This window comes from Madurella fahalii (genome assembly GCF_045866475.1).
Source record: "Madurella fahalii IFM 68171 DNA, scaffold_3, whole genome shotgun sequence".
NCBI classification, from domain to species: domain Eukaryota; kingdom Fungi; phylum Ascomycota; class Sordariomycetes; order Sordariales; genus Madurella; species Madurella fahalii.
Genome location: NW_027263973.1, coordinates 2693335 through 2711606, shown reverse-complemented (window position 1 = coordinate 2711606; position 18272 = coordinate 2693335). Strand labels below are relative to the sequence as shown.

Here is an 18272-nt window from a genome sequence, read left to right as displayed (position 1 = left end):
TGGGATTACCTGAGCTCAGAGAACATCAGGAAGAGTTCGGGCCAAATCAGCCGCAGCTCACCGCAGCTCAGGAACTCGGACGACAATGGCAATCGTGAGTGACCAGATTCGTCTCCTCTAACTAGGCTGTTAGAGCAAGCCCACGGCCTCTCTGGGGAGGATGGCGCGGGTGGCAGGACAATTCAAACATGAACTACAGCCCGCGAACGGAGCATCTTACGACAGTATAAAAGAAAATGGTCCAGGCGAGCTTACGTGATGAGCTGCTGAGCTCGGTGATTAAGAGCCGAGCTCTACAAGTGCGATTTCCAGTGCGGTAACTTCTTATATTCTCGTTATGTGCAGTCGAGACTCTAAGCAATTAGCCCGAAGTGCTCCTAGCTAGCTCACTAATTCAAGGTCACAGCTCGTCCTGTCCCTATTTCAGACTCTGTTCGCCTGGGCTATAATTCTGCGGCGTAGGAGTACCCAAGGTATGTAAGTGCGGCGGTTTAGACATAGAGCCACCCATATTTTGACAGGCGGACTCGAAGTGTTGGTAGCATATTTATCGTGTTGGTCGATGCTAATATATTAATTGCCTAAGCGCAGGGAAGGGGATAAACCAACAATGCGGAGCCTTAGATTCCATTCTAGTCGAGTAATCATTGGAGTGGATACTAGTATGTACTACCTTCTACTTGAGTGCATCAACCATGCCTTTGGGCGCCTTGTATAATGCAGTTGGCGGAAATAGTCGACTGCTTTCCTTGTTGGTACCAGGCAGCATGGCCAAGATGCGGGCCCATCACGCATTGAAGCATCAGGGGCATATCTTTCTTACTGGATCTGAGTGATTGGCTCGGCGAATAAGGACCAGAAGCGTGCCGGTGAGGAGGGCGTAGGCTGCATACCTACCCTTGAAGACTTACTGGTTCAGACCACTTGCAGCCTACGAATACACGGCGGGGCAACTAGAACCAACCGGTAAGCCGGCACGGGATCGCACAAGCGGGCCCTATAGGCTACACGGTTACGGCGATCGTAGGAGATGTTGGTGCGGTTCTTGGACCAGTCCAACAGGCAGGTTAGTTCGTACCTTATCTAACGTATGTACTGTACTGTAGTATCGACTGGCAGCCCCGGACATTGTGCGTCTCGCTCGCCTACCTTCCGCTCTCGATCCCAAATCCTCAATCCACCTCCAGTTCGTGCTTCTTATCCTAACCAGGAACATTATCACCATCAGCACCAGCAATTCCGAGATCCATACTGGAAGCAAGACTCAAATCAACGCAATGTCTCCCGAGGGTTACGACATTGTCATTGTTGGCGGTGGCACGGCCGGCCTTGCGCTTGCCGCTCGCCTGTCCGAGGATGCAAACTTTCGGGTGGCTGTAGTCGAGGCAGGTCCGGACCAGCTTTCCGACCCCCAGGTTCTGACACCTGGCATGTGGCCGTTACTGTCCAACAGTGCAGTGGACTGGGCGTTCACCACAGTTTCCAAAAGCGGGCTCGCCGACACGGCATTTACATTCCCACAAGGTCGCCTTCTTGGTGGCTCTAGCGGCATAAACAGCTTTCTGTTCACCCCGACGTCCAAGTCCAATGTCGAAGCGTGGGCCCAGCTCGGCAACAAAGGCTGGGATTGGGCAAGCTTTGATGCCGCGGTTAGGCGATGCTACACCCTTCACGACACCTCCGGGATCGTGCGAGGCGCCGGGCCAATTCAACTCGCTACTCACATTTCAGAGCCCGAGGGTATGTGGGCTAAGGCATGGGCCGATAGCCTGGCATCTCTTGGCTTCCCGGCGTGTGATCCATTCTCGGGTGAGGTGTCCGGCTTTTTCAGCAACCCGGAGTCCATCTTCCCAAAGACAAAGCAGAGATGCTTCTCGGCAAACGCATACCTCGGCCCGGCCCACGACAGAGCCAACCTAACGGTACTCACCGAAACCATCGTCACCAATATCCTTCTTGACAATTCGAATCCCGAGGCCGTCGTTGCCCAAGGCATTCGGGTTACCACCAAAGACGGGACCGACAAAATTATCACGGCCCGCAAGGAGGTTATACTCAGCGCAGGCGCCATCAACTCGCCTAGACTCCTCGAAATATCGGGCATCGGCGATGCTGGCCTACTACGGCAGCTCGGGATTGACGTTGTGATAGACAACCCTCACGTGGGCGAGAATCTGCAAAACCACGTCTATACGGGCGTGGTGCTTGAGGTGCGCCAAGACGTTGAGACGCTGGACCCCTTTTTTCGGAGCGACCCGCAAGCCGTAGCGGCGGCCATGGAGGTCTATGCAAAGGGTACCGGCCCGCTCGCGAGTAGCAGCATCGTTGCCTCGGCGCAGCTCCCGTTTCCGGGCATTGGCAACGAGACAGGCCAGGGGGACCTCGCACAGCTCCTGCACCAACACCTCGACGCGGCAACAGCTCCCCCACTGGGCCCAACAGCTCCCGCCTTCGCGGCCGCACATGAGTCATACGTACGGTCCGTCCTATCCTCCCCGACGGACGCGTCAGCAAATTACCTCATTGGCCCGGCCTATACGGCCTTCGAAGGCGCCGACCCGGGGTTCCGCGCGCCGGGCAATCATGTCACGATCGGGGTGATGCTCTCGCATCCGTTGTCGCGCGGCTCGGTGCATATCACGAGTGCCACGCCCAGCCTCCTCGGCGGCAACGACGGGGTGACCATCGACCCCAGGTATCTGACGCACCCACTCGACATCGAGATTCTAGCGCGGCACGTACGCTTCGCCGAGCAAGCCATTGGACGCGCGGCGCCACTGGCATGCTACCTTCTCAAGCCCGAAGAAGCGGGGCGTTTCGCAAATCTTGAGGCCGCGCGCGAGTACGTCCGCCGCACGGCCAAAGGTTCGCATCATTACACGGGCACGTGCTCCATGATGCCGCGGGCCATGGGTGGCGTGGTCGATGAGCGGCTCCGTGTATATGGCTGTGTGAACCTCAGGGTCTGCGATGCGAGCGTGTTGCCGATCACGGCAAGGGCAAATACCCAGGCAGTTGTGTATGGCGTGGCCGAGATGGGGGCTCAGATTGTCCGCGAGGACCTGGCGCAGACTTGATCTTGGGTATGTAGGCAACAATGACAGGTTCCGCACATGGTAGCAATTCAATACTGGGTACTTAGTACCCTCTCCCAAGGGCTCTCTGCTAGCGAGATACGAGATATGCACCAATACCGAATTAATAGAAAATTCGCGCAGTGTATAACTGCCAACATGCATGAATACCTGACGTACGCAAGGATCAGCAAACGGTTGGAGCCAACCGTCAACCTGAACTAAGATGCAGTTTTCAATAATCACGCCACAAACAAGCGTCAACAGACGCGTCATACAGACGAGCAAAAAAAAAAAAAAAAAAAAAAGCAGGCTGCGGGCACTACACTGTCCTCTTTCCCGTGGTTGGCATACAGGTACCTTATTTACATGCGACTGAGCCTCTGTATTTGGGTAAATAAGCCCCCGTGTTAGAGTGACGACTCCTCGACTGGACCACAGGCAACTACGCCGATCCGCCTCAGCGAGTGCTCCAGAGCTACGGGCCAGCAAATGTTCAACGAATTCGGCAGGCAGCCCTCAAGCGTGGCCCTGAAGGCGTCTTCCAGAACTCGTGTCCCGGTGGATTCAAAATTTCGGAAATGGGAAGCTGGCGTGAGAGGACCTGACTGGGTAGCAGATTTACCCCAATATTCTCTATCAAAGGTACAGTTGCACAGTAGTACAGTAGTCCCATAGGCATTCCAGACCGATCAACGAACAATGGATTGGCAAAGTAATTCGGCGGATGTGAAGAAGTTAAAAAATCATGTCTGTCACCTCTGCGCCTTAAGTTCCTCTGTAGTTTATTTCTACTTGCCTTGCACACTCAATTTAATTTAGGTAACTTACTCTATGGCTGCAAACAGGAACTTAGCTCTGCTCTAGAAGAACAGACGACGAATCCCGCATCTGGTTGGACCAACCACTTGACTGAGGTACCTACCTAGGTAAGGTACATACTAGGTACATGTAATCAGAAACCGTATCTTCCCCGCTCGTAGCTACTTGCGCTACTGACAACAAGCTCGACTTGCTCCGCACAGCAATCAATATCTTCTCAGATTTCCAGTTCAGGAGACCCGTTCCCTTGCCGAATAGAAAAGAAACGGAAAGTCCAACTAAGAACCAATCAAGGCCATGGACGAACGCGCCAAGATTCCCGTCTCCCTCCCCCGCGGCGACCCAACCCAGAGCTATTGGCAAGATCCGCCCGACGCCATTGCGGATTTACGCACAACCTCCGATCTCCCCTCCTCGGCCGACACGGTCATTATTGGCAGCGGTATCACCGGCGCCGCCGTGGCATGGGGCCTCCTGCAGGGTGATCACAAGCCGGGGTCCATCGTGATGCTCGAGGCCCGACAAGCCTGCTCCGGCGCGACCGGGCGGAATGGTAGGTACTTAACCACACTCATTCCCCCTTCTCCCAAAAATGTCTGAACCGTCTCATGTAACGCAATGAACCAAACCCACCCGGTCCGGGGGGGTTACAACAAAAAAATCTCACAGGAGGCCACACCAAAGCCGCCTCGTACCGCTCCTTCCCCTCGCACGCAGCCGCCCACGGCGTGTCGACGGCGGTGCAGATCGCGCGGCTCGAGCTGGCCAACATCCGCGCCGTGCAGGCGTTCGCGCGCGAGCACGCCATCGCGTGCGACCTGCGGCCGTGCGCGACCGTCGACGTGGTCTACGACGCGGCCGAGTGGGCGGCGGCGCGCGCCGGCGTGGCGGCCCTGCGCGCCGCGCTGCCCCGCGACGATCCCACGGCGGAGTACACGCTGCACTCGGCAGACGAGGCGCGGCGCCGGTTCCTCGTCGCCGACGGCCGGTTCCGCGGCCGCGACGAGGCCGTCTGCGGCGCCGTCGAGTACTTCGCCGGCAGCCTGTCGGCGTACGCGTTCGGGGTCGGCGTGCTGCGCCTGTGCCTGGGGAAGGGGCTGAATTTGCAGACGGGGACGCCGGTTGTGGAGCTGTCCCGGCAAGGGGAAGGGGAAGGGAAAGGTGAAGGGAATGGGGATGGGGATGGGGAGCAGCGCGCCTGGGCGGTGCGGACGCCGAGGGGCGTGGTCAGGGCCCGCCGCGTCGTTCTGGCTACCAACGGCTACACGGCGGCGATTGCCCCGCGCTTCCAGGGTGTGGTCGTCCCCCTCCGCGGACAGGTCACGGCGCAGCGCCCCGGCAAGGGGATGCCGTTCGGCGGGTGCCTGCCGACGACGTATAGCTTTATCTATGAGAAGGGGTACGAGTACATGGTGACGAGGCCCGAAGGGTCGCTGCTCCCCGGCGACGTCATCATCGGGGGTGGGCTTTACCGTGCGCCGGATGACGGGCTGATGGAGTTTGGGATAACGGATGATTCGACGGTGAATGAGTGGATAAGTGCATATTTGAGGGACGCGACGCCGAGGTATTTTGGGGGCAACTGGGGAGAGGATGATCCCGCGGGGAGGGTGCGGAAAGAATGGACCGGCATCATGGGGTTTAGTCCGGACGGATTGCCGTTGGTCGGGGAGGTACCTGGTGAAGAGGGCTTATGGACTAGTTGCAGTTTCCAGGGACACGGGATGGTGCTATGTTGGATGTGCGCGAAGGCGCTAGTAGACATGATGAAGGGCCGGGATGGCGAGCAGTTGAGGGAATGGTTTCCGGATGTCTTCAGAATAACCGAGCAGAGGCTGGCATTGCGGTTCCAGGGTCGCTCGCAAATGGGTGCCGAGCCTCGGAACTAGTGAGGTGTTGAGAGCCGGCGGACAGTCCATAGGCAAACTGTCGATCGGATGTACAAGAAACGTACATGTATGGTGGCAGAAACGCTGCGCATACCCAGCCAATTCTCTTGGGACGCAATTTGAAAGCTGGCTAAGAGATCAACTGCTCTCACGTGCGACGTGTGGTAATTCCTCTTCTATAGCAATTACCCTACGTTCATATAGCGTTGTGATGATCATTTCACAGGATGCCCGGGTTCGCTGTCTAGTCTCGGACCGCTGGCTCGGCCCTAAGTATTAATTATGCAATCCCCGTTCCGACGGCGGCTAGAGAGACTGCTATTGAGGGCCTGTCAACAACAGTCTGTAAACATCGAGTGATCTGAAGCAATTCAATGGAGTGAGAAGAAAAAAAATTATGTTGGCACTGTTACTATAATCAAGGTGAATCTAAGGTATGTCTCCTCCAAGAGGACAAAACTTCAGTATCGAAAAGTTCCGTAGATAGAGTAAGGTAGTTAGGGTGGTGTAGAGCGCATCTGAGCGGCCTATCGTCAGAGCATGTATTGGTGAAATATATGTAGGGCAATACCCTGTAAAGGGCTTGTCTTTTTTAATCATAATTGAATACCTATGTGCTAGATATTGTATCAACCTAAGGTACCAATCAAGGTACGTAGGCACCCAGCTGGTAACAGTTACATTTGGCTGACATGGCACGGTACCTAGGTATTTATTCTCGTGTTACCGTATGTGCAGTAATTACACACCCGCCGCAGTGTGTGTGATTTTAAGTGAGGCTGTATAAAGGCTTTCAGGTACCCCGCATAATCCACTAATCTTACAGTCCTCTGCACCTTGAACTGCCCTGCTTCGGACAACAGGAACAGCCACAGGTGTAACCCAGACCACAGGTGTTTTTCCTCGTCGATTTATTTTTCGCGTATCTAGAGTCGCAAACCCGTGTCTCTGTCCAGATTCTCCTATACATATAGACCGTATCCGATCTTGGGCCTATGGGGATTTCACAACTAACCGTTCTTTTTCTCACGGGCGTGAGCGCCTTCTCCGATTGTCCCTTTCCGACATGCAAGACCTGCATTTCCGCTAGTGTTCATGACGCGCCTGGCGTCGGGTTTGGCCTGTCGCTTGGTTCTGGGCAAGTCACACAATCTTTTTGAAACCATCTACTCCGTTGCTAACTAGCTATCCAGTAGCGCCGCCGTACACTTTTATAATGGCACTGTAGCGAATATCGCTTCCGTCACTGCGACGCCCGACTACGCCGCCCTGATGGCCCGTCTCGTCGACTCCCCCAAGCCGCCGCCGCCGACCTCCTGGGAGAAATGGCGGCGTTCTCTGAACAAGAAGCTCGGCCGACCCGCTACGCCGGACGTTGGCATCCTGGCGGGGATGTTCATGGCCCTGCGCGATGCGGTCTCGCTCGCGCTCGCTAGCCCACTCGACAGCGTCGCTGTGGCGCACCCGCCTATTCCCGGTCTTGCAGCCTACGACGTCGCGGACGCACTCGAGTATGCTGGCCTCCGATCTTGGCTGACCTCCGAAACGGCAGGGGCTGGGTTATACCCGGCGCGGCTGACCGAGGCGCACGCCGTGTTCGCGGCCGAAGGGCAAGGTCTGTGCAACAACTACAAGGATTTGTTCGAGTGTTGGGACGAACAGGAGCGGATGGTGCATCACACTGTATTGCTGGTGGGTTTCACCAGGGTAGACTTGCGGGCCGAGGTAGCACCGTTGCGGGCGCCGTTTCACTGGGATCAGAGTGTTCTCGAAATGTTTGTGGACTTGGGGGCCGGGCTTGATGGGATGGATGACTTCGAGTCGGAGGTGGCCTTCTGGGCGCGTGTTCACGATCGTCTAACGGCGGTAGCGAGGAGAACCAGGTTGACAAGGGTGATGCTTGTGGGAGAGAACGTGACCGACCCCAAGTTTCTTAGCGTGCTAAAGGATGCACTCGCAGGAAGTAGGTACGCCGTGGGTAGCGGTGAGATTCAAGGGGAGGAACGGGTGTTAGTAGTGCCAGAAAGGGACAGAATGGTGGATCCGATGTTTGCGAGCGCTAGGGGCGCGGCGCAGTATGCGCGTTGGAGGCAGGAAGCACCGTTCGGGTGCCGCGAACAGAGACGGTGTGACGAGGACCGGGAGAGGGAGAGGGAGAGGGAGAGGGAAATGACGCAGAAAGAGCAGGGGTCGCAGCAGATAGGGGCCGGAGCGGCAGAGCTAAAGTAGTTAGCTTAATGTGTGGAACTTGACCAGGGAATCAATCGATTGTTTGTACCCCGCTCAATGTTGATGGCGGAGGGCCAAATTACAGCACGGGAACCCTCTCTTGAGGGCCGTTCCGCCTCCCATCTCCAGCAATATGGATATATATGCGATCCCATCGTACCGGGAGCGTGCAGTGACTATGGACCTGAATATGCAGGCCTCTCTGTTAGCACCAGCCCAAGATACGCTCGAGCGTGATGGCCGCTGTGAATAATTAAGGTACCTTGGGTGAAAAGATACCCCTGCAATATAACCTTATAATCTGACTTCAATATTTGGGCATCGTCTGACTCAGCTCCCCAGTCACACAATGCAAGGTTCTTGTCCTACACGACTAGTTGACGCCAAGACACTAGACTTGCTACAGTATCACCCCGTAAGTTCTCTTCCCACTTGAACTGGCAACATAGTATTTATGGAAGAATATTAGAAACCCAACAGTCTTCTGTATCATCATCTGTTCTACGTAACACTGATATACAATTCCTGCCTTACTTGCTTGATAGCAAGGTGATGTAGGATTGAGGAATATGCTAAATATAAGGATGTTAGAAACGTATGGTAAGGCACTCGGAGGCAGGTAACATAGCTCAATGTAGTGCTAAGCCTTTTGAATCTCCAGTGTCCTTTTGAATTGTCGGGCTCCCCTTGTAAGATAGGAAGCGGTGTGCCGAAATTGGCCACCCACACAGAAATTAGAGCAGTATGCCGAGTTCCGCTCTTCTGGTTAAGCCCATTACTATCACCCGTCAGGTTACATTACATCTTTTGCTGCGAACGCACTGAATGATACCTAATTTCAATAGTCGGATATTGTTGTCCAATAGTAGTTTAGCTGAGCTTGACGGAACGGAAAGAGTACAGACCCCCGCGAGCATCCAATTCTCCCTGTCGTACACTAAGCTTCTAGTAACCCCAAAGATACGAAGCATCTGGTCCAGTGTTTCGAATGCATAGCCAATTCAGTCGTAGCTTAAACAGCCGAATATTGGAAGCGTCCAACGCATCTTTCACCAGGGTCGGGTATATCCTCCGCACATCTCGTGAAATAGCTGAACACCGATTTCTTCTCTATGTCGGGCATGAAGTTGGTCGCGTTTATTTTTTTCTCCAGGGGGCGAAAAGTCAAGCGTGAACAAAACTGAATACTGTGGGCTAGTTAAGGATACAGTTGCGTAGATAGCCACCAACCGAACGTACCCCTTGTACAGTTGGCGTGTGGTGTTCTGCTTACACTCCTTCCACAAAATCTTGGCTGAAATAGCCTGACTATTGCTTACGCGATGTAACCCACATCTACGAGTAGCCTCATCCTCTCCGCCCCCACCCTTGGATCACATGTTGGACTTAATCCAAAGGAACTTAGGGGCATCCATTCTAGGAGTCTGTACTGGTCGTAATGCCGGTTTCCGGCCCATTGGCTTAGTACCGTAATACCGTATCTATGTAGTCTCGTTGTCCCCGTTCATCTTCAGAGCTATAAATGCCTAGCATCAACGCAGGGTATTGCGTTGGAAAAGGACTTCTTTTCGCACATTCATTCTTCTGTTCATCACAGATGAGTACCTGCCTACCATGCCTTGGATCCTGAGATTCACACTACTTTTCTCGGCAATTTACGGCGCCTTCTATCATGGAGTGTCCGGTACCAGCGTCCCTGTCCCTGGAGAAGACTCCTGCCCGGCTTTGTGCGGAGAGTCGGGCAGCGACTCTAGCAACTGGACCACCTATCCAAGCGTGGAGAGGCTCAGGTTCTGCGACAGGACGATGATACTTGACTTCTCCGTATTTGCATCTCTGGGTGACTCTAGCAAGACACATACTATCAAAGCTTGCACAGCGTCCTCCAGCAGCGAGGCTCGCAGAGAGAAGCGTCGCCGCGCGCCGTCAAAGCCCCGCGCGGACGAAAATCAACGTACATCAGCCGTGGAACTGGCATGGTGGAACTCGACAGACTCCCTTGACAGGTTGGACGCTGTTGCCGTCGCAGAGGAGGCACGGGGTTGGTTAGACACGGCCACAAGCACCTCCTTGTTGTTTGTGTACCGCGAGAATGCAGCCGTTGGTGTCTGGCTCGGAGCTCTCATCCGGGATGCTGTTATGGAAGCCGGGCTCATAGAACGTTTCATTGAGCACGTCGATGGTGACGCGCCCACCAGCTCCACTCTCATACAAGTTTGTGGCCGAGATCTTGGTGCTGACTACTCATTCGGCATGGTCGCGGCAGCGGGCGATTCGCGCCTCGAGTTGGTCCAAGATGCTGTTAAAACTTGGATAAATTCCTCCTGTGTGACGGGGACAGATCGGGCCACTTCACTGGGAAATATTACCCTCTCATCAACTCCGCCAGACAAAGTTGGTCGATCTTCTGGCCTTCTCGCTTCGCGGGACTCTTGCAGCACCATTACGGTGGCCTCCGGAGACTCCTGCTGGAGCCTGTCTCAGAGATGCGGCATCTCCTTGGAGACGTTCCAGAGCTACAACCCCGGTTCGAGTTTCTGCTCCAGCTTGCAGCCCGGCCAACCTGTCTGCTGCTCGCCGGGCACGATTCCCACGCCGACCCCTAACCCAGACGGCTCCTGCGCGTCCTACACGGTTCAGTCCGGGGACTGGTGCGCCAAGATTGCGGCCGCCAACGCCATTACCGTCGCCAATCTTGAGGAGTGGAACGAGGATACCTGGGGCTGGCTGACATGCAACAACCTGCAGACGGGGACCAACATCTGCATCAGCACAGGCTCACCACCCATGCCGGCGCCCGTCGCTAATGCCGAGTGTGGGCCGACGGTCCCCGGCACGACCAGTCCGGGCCCTGGCGTCAGCCTCGCTGACCTCAACCCTTGTCCGCTGAAGTCGTGCTGCAACTTCTGGGGCCATTGCGGTACCACGGCCGAGTTCTGCACACCCGCTGGGAACGGCGTCCCAGTCACACAGGGCTGCATCTCGAACTGCGGGACGGACATCATCAGTGGCCCCCCGCCCGCCCAGTTCAAGAGCGTCGCATATTTCGCTGGATTCAACCCTAGCCGGAAGTGTCTGAAGATGGACGTTAGCCAGATTGACGAATCGAAATATACACACATCCACTTCGCCTTCATCGACCTGACACACAGCTACCAGATCAACACCACGAGCACGCAATATCAGTGGGAACGCTTCAGGGACCTCCAGACGTCGATGAAGAAGATTGTCTCGTTTGGCGGCTGGACCTTTTCGGCCGAGGCGCCTAACTACGACATTTTCCGCACGGGTATGCTACCGGCTAACAGAGAAACGCTGGCGAACTCTATCGCTGATTTCGTCAACAACAACAACTTGGACGGTGTTGACATTGACTGGGAGTACCCGGGCGCACCCGATATCCCGGGGATCCCGCCCGGCAGCCCGGATGATGGGCCTAACTACCTTGCCTTCCTCGCGCTGCTACGCACCAAGCTCGCGTCGGGTAAGAGCTTGTCGATCGCGGCGCCAGCGTCCTTCTGGTACCTGAAGCCGTTCCCGATCGAAGAGATGGGCCAGATCCTCGACTATATCGTGTTCATGACCTACGATCTCCACGGCCAGTGGGACTACGGTAGCATATGGGCCTCCCCTGGATGCGATGACGGCGCCTGTCTCCGCTCCCACGTCAACATCACCGAGACGTTGAATGCGTTGTCAATGATCACGAAGGCCGGAGTGCCCTCGAACAAAGTCCTAGTGGGAGTTTCCAGCTACGGCCGGTCTTTCGGGATGGCCACGCCCGGGTGTACGGGGCCGCTGTGCAAGTTCACGGGCCCGGAATCGGGCGCGGCCAAGGGGAGGTGCACAGACACAGCTGGGTATATCTCCAACGCCGAGATCAACCAGATCATCCAGAACGGGGCACCGGGCCTACAGCAGTTCGGCGATGACAGCGACTCGGACATCCTCTTGTATGGCACGAACTGGGTGGCATATATGAGCGACGAACGCAAGGCTGCACGTACCGAGCTATACAGGAACCTAGGCTTTGGCGGCATCAGCGACTGGTCTGTTGATCTGCAGGAGTTCCTCCCGCCTGTGGGCGGCGGCGGTGGCGGCGGCGGCGGTTCCGAGATGCCGTATTCAGCGATGAACCCTATCCTTCAGGGGTGTACCCAATATGAAGGCGAGCACGTCTTGCAAGCGTGGCGCGAGGCTGGCGAGATTGCCTGGGTGCATTGGCAATGGTCTCCCAAAGGCAAGTGGCAGAATGCCATGGACCTGTACCTTGGGCAAGGGACCCGTAACGATTACGACTTCTGGGGTGACCCGGGACCGGTTGGAAGTAAGTTGCGCCGCGCTTTTCCCACAGCCCATGGTTCCTATTCTCCTTTGCTGCCAGTTTGGTAATCACGGCAACCCAACGAAGCGTTCGGAGGGATTTGCTATCTCATCGGGCTCGCCAAGCCCTACTGCTGTCGACGCATACCACTACTGGCCGGTCATGTTTTACTACAGCCAAATTGTCAATGAAATGAAAGCTAACAACAAACAGCGAACATCGGCAAGGAGTACATGATTCATTTCTCTGGATGGTTCGAGCATCCCATCAACACCTGGTCCTACTGGTACTGCAACGAGCAGGACGTGCCGGGCTACGACCCCAGCAACCCTGAGTGTGGTCCCAACACCGCTGCGTATACCTGGGACGATCCTGGCCGAATCTGGTCAGCGCACTATGTTGTGAGTCGACGCTCGATATCCCTGTTTTCGTGGCCCAGGCTTTTTCTGCTATTTTGGACATGGGACTCGTTAAGTTATCCTGAGAATCCCGGTGACGACCGAAGGGGGGGGGGGGGGGGGGGGGCTGTTTTGCCGAAACCCACCACTGACACACCACGTCGCAGGTGCTCTGCCCACAGTGGTGGAACTTCACGCGCACCAAGTCCCTCAACGAGGCCGTCACCCGCGCCGATGGGGACATCAACTACCAGATGACCATGGAGAACTGGCGGCCCATCCGCGCTCGCACCGTGCTACACGAGACGTATCATTGGTTGTACACGGTGTCGGAGCCTCGCTGCCGGGACCTCGCCTATAGCCCGACCGACGTAGTCAGACTGGCGCGGAACGAGGGCACCGAGCGCGCGAGGCTGAATGCCGAGAGCTTTGCACAGGCAGGCATGGCCACTTTCATCATGGATACGTGGCATCATAACACCCCGCCGACTCCGGGAGGCGTGCCGTACCCACCGGGGCCGGCGACGGACCTCGAAGTAGACGCGCTGGTAGAGATATCGCTGGATGGGCCGCCGAGCGGGTGGGTACGGCCTGTGAGTCTTGACTCGCCGTGGTTTGAGCCAGATCCGAGTCTCGGGGCACAGCCGCTGTCGTCGTTTGGGGTTACCGAGGTGTCTCATAACGGGTATGTCTTCTCCCCAGAACTCCGTATTTCCTCATTCTAGCAGTGGTTGACTGTGGACTTCTTCTCAAACCCTTTTAGCGCCTGCCTCGAGGGCTCCGAATTCTGGTCCATGGCCCAGTGCAGCGTGTACTGCCAGTTCGCCGACTGTAATGTGCGCCAAAACGGCGATGGACAGGATGTCTACCGGTGCGAAAACTGCTCCGGCGCCAGGTTCTGCACGAATGGGCCGTACCCAGACCAATGGCACTGCGAGCGTGGCTGCGACGGCGGCACATGCACGGCCCGGGCTGGGTACAAGGACATCGTCTGCAGCGGGTGCCCAGCACAAGAATGCAACGCGGGCTCGTACGAGGACTTTGACGAGTGTTCTGACAATTGCCACCAGGGAATGTGCACGCAAAGTGCAGGCATACCAGGCGTGACGTGTGCATGCCCCTAAGTATTCAGAACAGCTTTACCTAGATACCTAGGTACCTTAATTAGATCTTGAAAATTGTCGGCGAAATAACCCGCAGACTATTCCAAAGTCGCCTCCAAACGCGGGACACAAAGGCTGTGGATCGATGAACTCATCAAGTAGTTGTTGAAGAAGGTAGAAATGGATGATAATGTGGCCTAGTAACCTACCTCAGGTAATTAGTTCGGTGGGGATTCGATCGCGTCTAGGTGTGCAGATCGAGCTCTCTCTGGTCAGGGCGCCTAAACGCCCAGGGATAGTTTCCGCCAACTCAACATCTAGGTAAATCATCATTGTTGCGCGTTATAACTTAGTGTCCTGGAACTGAATAATGTCAGGTAAGTATGGTTATACACTACACTGCTAATGGAGGGACAAGATGGACCTGGGGGGGGGGGGTCAATTCCAGCCTCGGCACGAGTAATCTGGGCCCTGGAAGACGGAGCGCTTGGGTAGCCTGCATCAACGCCAAAAATGGTTTGGCGATGCTACGCCCTCCCGGGAATTGTGCGGGAATCTCTCTGCTGCGAGCGTTCTCCACTGATTACCTATGCAAAGCCCAATAGAACGAAAAAGCGGCCAAGGACTGGATTCTATTTACTAATTAAACCCTGCAGGAGATTACCCTTCCTCTAACGTACCATCCGCCTCTCTCTGATTTTCTTTTTTTTTTTTTTTTCTCTTCTTCCTTTAGGCCACTTGATGGAGGGCCTGAAAGCCTAAATCAGTGGAGCTCAGTTGGGTTCGGCCCCCAGCCAACCGGGGCGTGTGATAACCGTCATTCTTTTGGCGCCACGTGCTAAACAATCGTGTAGTGTACAAATGTCTCCGATCCAGCCATTTCGATCCTTCCTGGACCGGTCCGCGAGATCTCGGGCTTATGTCGGACGGCATCGGAGTGAGCATACATCAGTGATTATTTGATGAAGTTGTCTCCCCGTAAACAGTTGTCCTGCGCCTTCGCGCCGAACACGACCCCACCAACTCGCGTTCAATGCCGCGGGCTCGGAGAACCCTTTGCGGTAGGGTTTCACGGTGGTCGTGCTCCTCGACGCCGTTACCACCATCCAAGGCACTCCGGCTGAGCGGGAACCGCCGAGAGCGATCAGCAGGTTGGCGGCATTGAGCCATCATTGGGCCACCGACCCCACCCGTGCCAGCGGAACCCCCCCCCCCCCCCCCCTTGCCAAGCCGAAGGGGCAACCAGACTGTTGGGACTGGAGGATTTCTCACCGCCATCCCGGCAACTTGGGCAGATAACTGACTGGATGGTGACGCGGCATCGGCCAAAGAGCTCTCCAGGGCCCTTGTTAGCGTCTCACAGCACGCCTGGAGATCTCAGAGATTTGCATACTAAGTGCACTGGACACTACACTAGTGTACACTAGATAACGTGCGTGCGTATGTCTTCATGCCATGGCCGCTGCAGGGGGTCAAGCCCCTCTCCTCTCCTCCCTCCCTCCCCCATCCTCGGCGCGCCGTTTCTGCGGAGCTGTGTTCCGCGAGTCAAGCCGTCAGCCCCACACCACCATCCCATTACCCGTTCGCCATCCCGCTTTGGACCCAGCGGGCAGGTCCATCGCTCCGCACCGGGATTGGTCGCTCCTCAGATGCCCGAGAACTAGAGCGAGACAGGATGGGCCGCGCCGGACACATCTCCAGGATCCTGCCCACCCTCTTCGCTCCCTTGTTCCAATAATTTTTTTTTTTTTTTTCTTTTCCCGGACCACACCTTACCAGGCCCTCGGTACCCGAGATTTGCTTTTCGCCATCAAGCTCCTGTCCTGTTCCCCGTTTCGCCGCTTCCAAGCAACTCAGCCACCGCTGTGCGCCACGTATCTGCGCATCCGTCTACCCTGAATCGTACGCAACCCTTAAATCCCCACCCCGCAGACCCAAGCAGCAGAGAGGGCGAACATGGATTCCGAGGAGCCTTCCGCAGCGGGAGAATCCAGCCAGCATTCCCGTCCCTCCTCCGTCTCTACAAACATCACAGTGGAAATGGGCGGAACGTCCGAGGAGGAGTTCTACGCGGCAGTCGAAGCCATGCGCGCGGCGAGGTCGCAGTCCACAGGTGCGGCACAGCCCACGCCGGAAGGGGGCCCTCGGAGCGGCAGCGACAGCGGCGGCGAGGATGCGCCTTTCGTCTTCGACCCCGACATGACCAAATATCCGCCGTCCATGACCAGTTCAGTTCGGGAACACGTCTATGAGGGCGGCCTCCGGTACCACGCCTATCGAGCCGGGAGGTATGCGTTTCCCAACGACGACGTGGAGCAGAACCGCGACGACATGAAGCATTCCATGGCCTTGATGCTCTGTCACGGCGCTTATTTTTGTGCGCCCGTTGAGCCGGTGCTGGAGGCTGGCGCTGAGGTGCTGGATTTAGGTGAGTGAGAGTTCAGTTTGGTCCATCTCATTGGGTCTCGCCGTGTTGGAAAGCGCCGTGCCGCTCCAGTTCGCTCGCTTTTGATTTCGGCCGATTCGGCAAGCTCGGACCGCAGTCCATCTCCATTCGCAGAACGCCGACCCCGTCCGACACAAAACAGGAGGCTAATTTTCCGTCATCACGGCAGGCACCGGGACAGGAATCTGGGTCGTCGAGCGTAAGTGCTTGAACTTTTGTTTTTTTGTTGAAAGGTTTCCCGGGAATGGCTTCTGGCACGGTACATGGGACACGGCATGGTCGGAAGTCGTGCGTCGAGGAGGGGTGCGCTAGCCGGTAAACGGAGGGCCACACCGATTCGGCACGTCTTAATCCTACACCGTTGGACACCGGTACCCGTGCAACATCCCCATATGAGGGCGGGATTGGCGGTCCCCCATGCACAAGATACTCCGTACCATGACAACTGATTGGAGACGGACACGAAGACTACTCGCCTTGGAGAGGTCACAAACAAACCGAGGAAAAGGAGGTGGAAGGTAAAGCTAATCATGATGTTGATTGAAACACACAGTCGGCGACAAGTACCCAAACACGAGATTCACCGGCATTGACCTCTCGCCCATACAACCTAATTTCGTACCCGAGAATGTCCACTTCTTTGTCGACGACTTCGAAGAAGAGTGGGTAGATCCCGAGAACAAATACGACTTCATTCACATTAGGCATACACTGCACTCCGTCCGGGACCTGAAAATGCTCTTGAAGAGGGTGATGCGGTAAGCGAACGTTATCCTCGGTGAACTGAATACCGTCGTTAACCTACACATAGCCACCTCAAGCCGGGCGGCTACTTCGAAGCCCAGGAGCTCTACACATGTCCGAAAAGCGACGACGAATCACTTACTCCGCAAACCCCGTATGCGCTCCGCGATTACATCAATTACATGGCGGCGGGTATGCGCATGTATGGATCGGACCTCCACGCCATCTTCAGCCTGCCGGATGCCATGGAAGAGGCCGGATTTGAAGACATCCAAACGACAACACACAAATGCCCTATCGGCGTGTGGCCGCGCGACAAGCGGCTATGGTTCTGCGGCCTATTTTGCCGGACTATTGTCATGGACGGGCTGCGCGGCCTCAGCCGGCGGCCGCTCACGGCGCTGGGCTGGACCCAGCTGCAAATTGAAATGTTCCTGGTGGAAGTGAGAAAGTCGGCCATGGATACGAGTGTGCACTCGTATTTTCCGTTTCACATCGTCCATGGGCGGAAGCCCTTGCGCTGATGGCTAGAGGGTACGGACTTATCTCTTATCCCGTGTCATCATTTGACGAAGCGGCGGTAGAGAGTCTGTTTGAATGCAACAGACCCGGGCCATGACGGCATTGGGGTTGCTGTGGTCTAGTACGCAACCCGCATTGAATGGGGTGGTACAGAGACGAATCGATGGAGAAAAGCCCCTGGAGGGGTATTGAAACACGACGAAAACCTCGAATGAGCACGGCATGGAGGTTCGCCCCGCGAACAGACACACCGCTGTCGTCCTGGAAGACACCGATCACCCCGGGCGAAGCCGGGTGAATACCTTGACGTCCGAATGGTCATACCCCGGTACCAGGAGGATGCCGGATTGAACATACATACACGAGCCCACCCCGCCTTTTAAAAGCTCCGGGCTCTTGAGAAGCCTCCAGCACGGGATTGGATTGCTATGATATCAGAAACACGTCTCCCAATGGAAGGGTGGAGATGCGAAAGCATGGGCGAGCATTCGTGGTGAGGTTGGCCTCCACTGCCTTGGTTCCAGGACTGGCCAAGGCAGATACGCCGTTGGCCATAATGGAGCAGACCAGGCAGTACTAAATGCGGAATTGGAGGCTGCCATACGAAGATCTGGGGAAGCAGTCCATACAAATGGCGGGGGCGATACCCCACCAGAGCCGGATCTCGAGCCACCGGGTTGCGTGGTTGGCGGCGCTGGGAACCAGTAGTCGTGTCTTGCGC

At 56.1% G+C, this 18272-nt stretch overlaps 5 protein-coding genes across 5 annotated transcripts; all 5 read left to right on the top strand.

Moving 5' to 3' along the window:
- Positions 1-1277: 1277 nt before the first annotated feature.
- On the top strand, positions 1278-3077 carry MFIFM68171_06268 (uncharacterized protein; the record flags this gene model as incomplete). The annotated part of the gene is made up of 1 exon (XM_071061688.1): positions 1278-3077. One exon carries the CDS (start codon positions 1278-1280, stop codon positions 3075-3077), a length of 1800 nt encoding a protein of 599 aa, XP_070917789.1.
- Positions 3078-4193: 1116 nt separating this feature from the next.
- MFIFM68171_06267 (uncharacterized protein) lies at positions 4194-5785 on the top strand (the record flags this gene model as incomplete). The annotated part of the gene is made up of 2 exons (XM_071061687.1): positions 4194-4449; positions 4566-5785. 2 exons carry the CDS (start codon positions 4194-4196, stop codon positions 5783-5785), a joined length of 1476 nt encoding a protein of 491 aa, XP_070917788.1.
- Positions 5786-7057: 1272 nt separating this feature from the next.
- On the top strand, positions 7058-8014 carry MFIFM68171_06266 (uncharacterized protein; the record flags this gene model as incomplete). Its single annotated transcript, XM_071061686.1, has 1 exon — positions 7058-8014. The coding sequence occupies one exon, from the start codon at positions 7058-7060 to the stop codon at positions 8012-8014; it is 957 nt and encodes a 318-aa protein (XP_070917787.1).
- Positions 8015-9628: 1614 nt separating this feature from the next.
- On the top strand, positions 9629-13860 carry MFIFM68171_06265 (uncharacterized protein; the record flags this gene model as incomplete). Its single annotated transcript, XM_071061685.1, has 4 exons — positions 9629-12341; positions 12552-12739; positions 12904-13421; positions 13500-13860. 4 exons carry the CDS (start codon positions 9629-9631, stop codon positions 13858-13860), a joined length of 3780 nt encoding a protein of 1259 aa, XP_070917786.1.
- Positions 13861-15795: 1935 nt separating this feature from the next.
- On the top strand, positions 15796-17553 carry MFIFM68171_06264 (uncharacterized protein; the record flags this gene model as incomplete). The annotated part of the gene is made up of 4 exons (XM_071061684.1): positions 15796-16267; positions 16455-16484; positions 16839-17043; positions 17097-17553. 4 exons carry the CDS (start codon positions 15796-15798, stop codon positions 17551-17553), a joined length of 1164 nt encoding a protein of 387 aa, XP_070917785.1.
- Between the last annotated feature and the right edge of the window lie 719 nt (positions 17554-18272).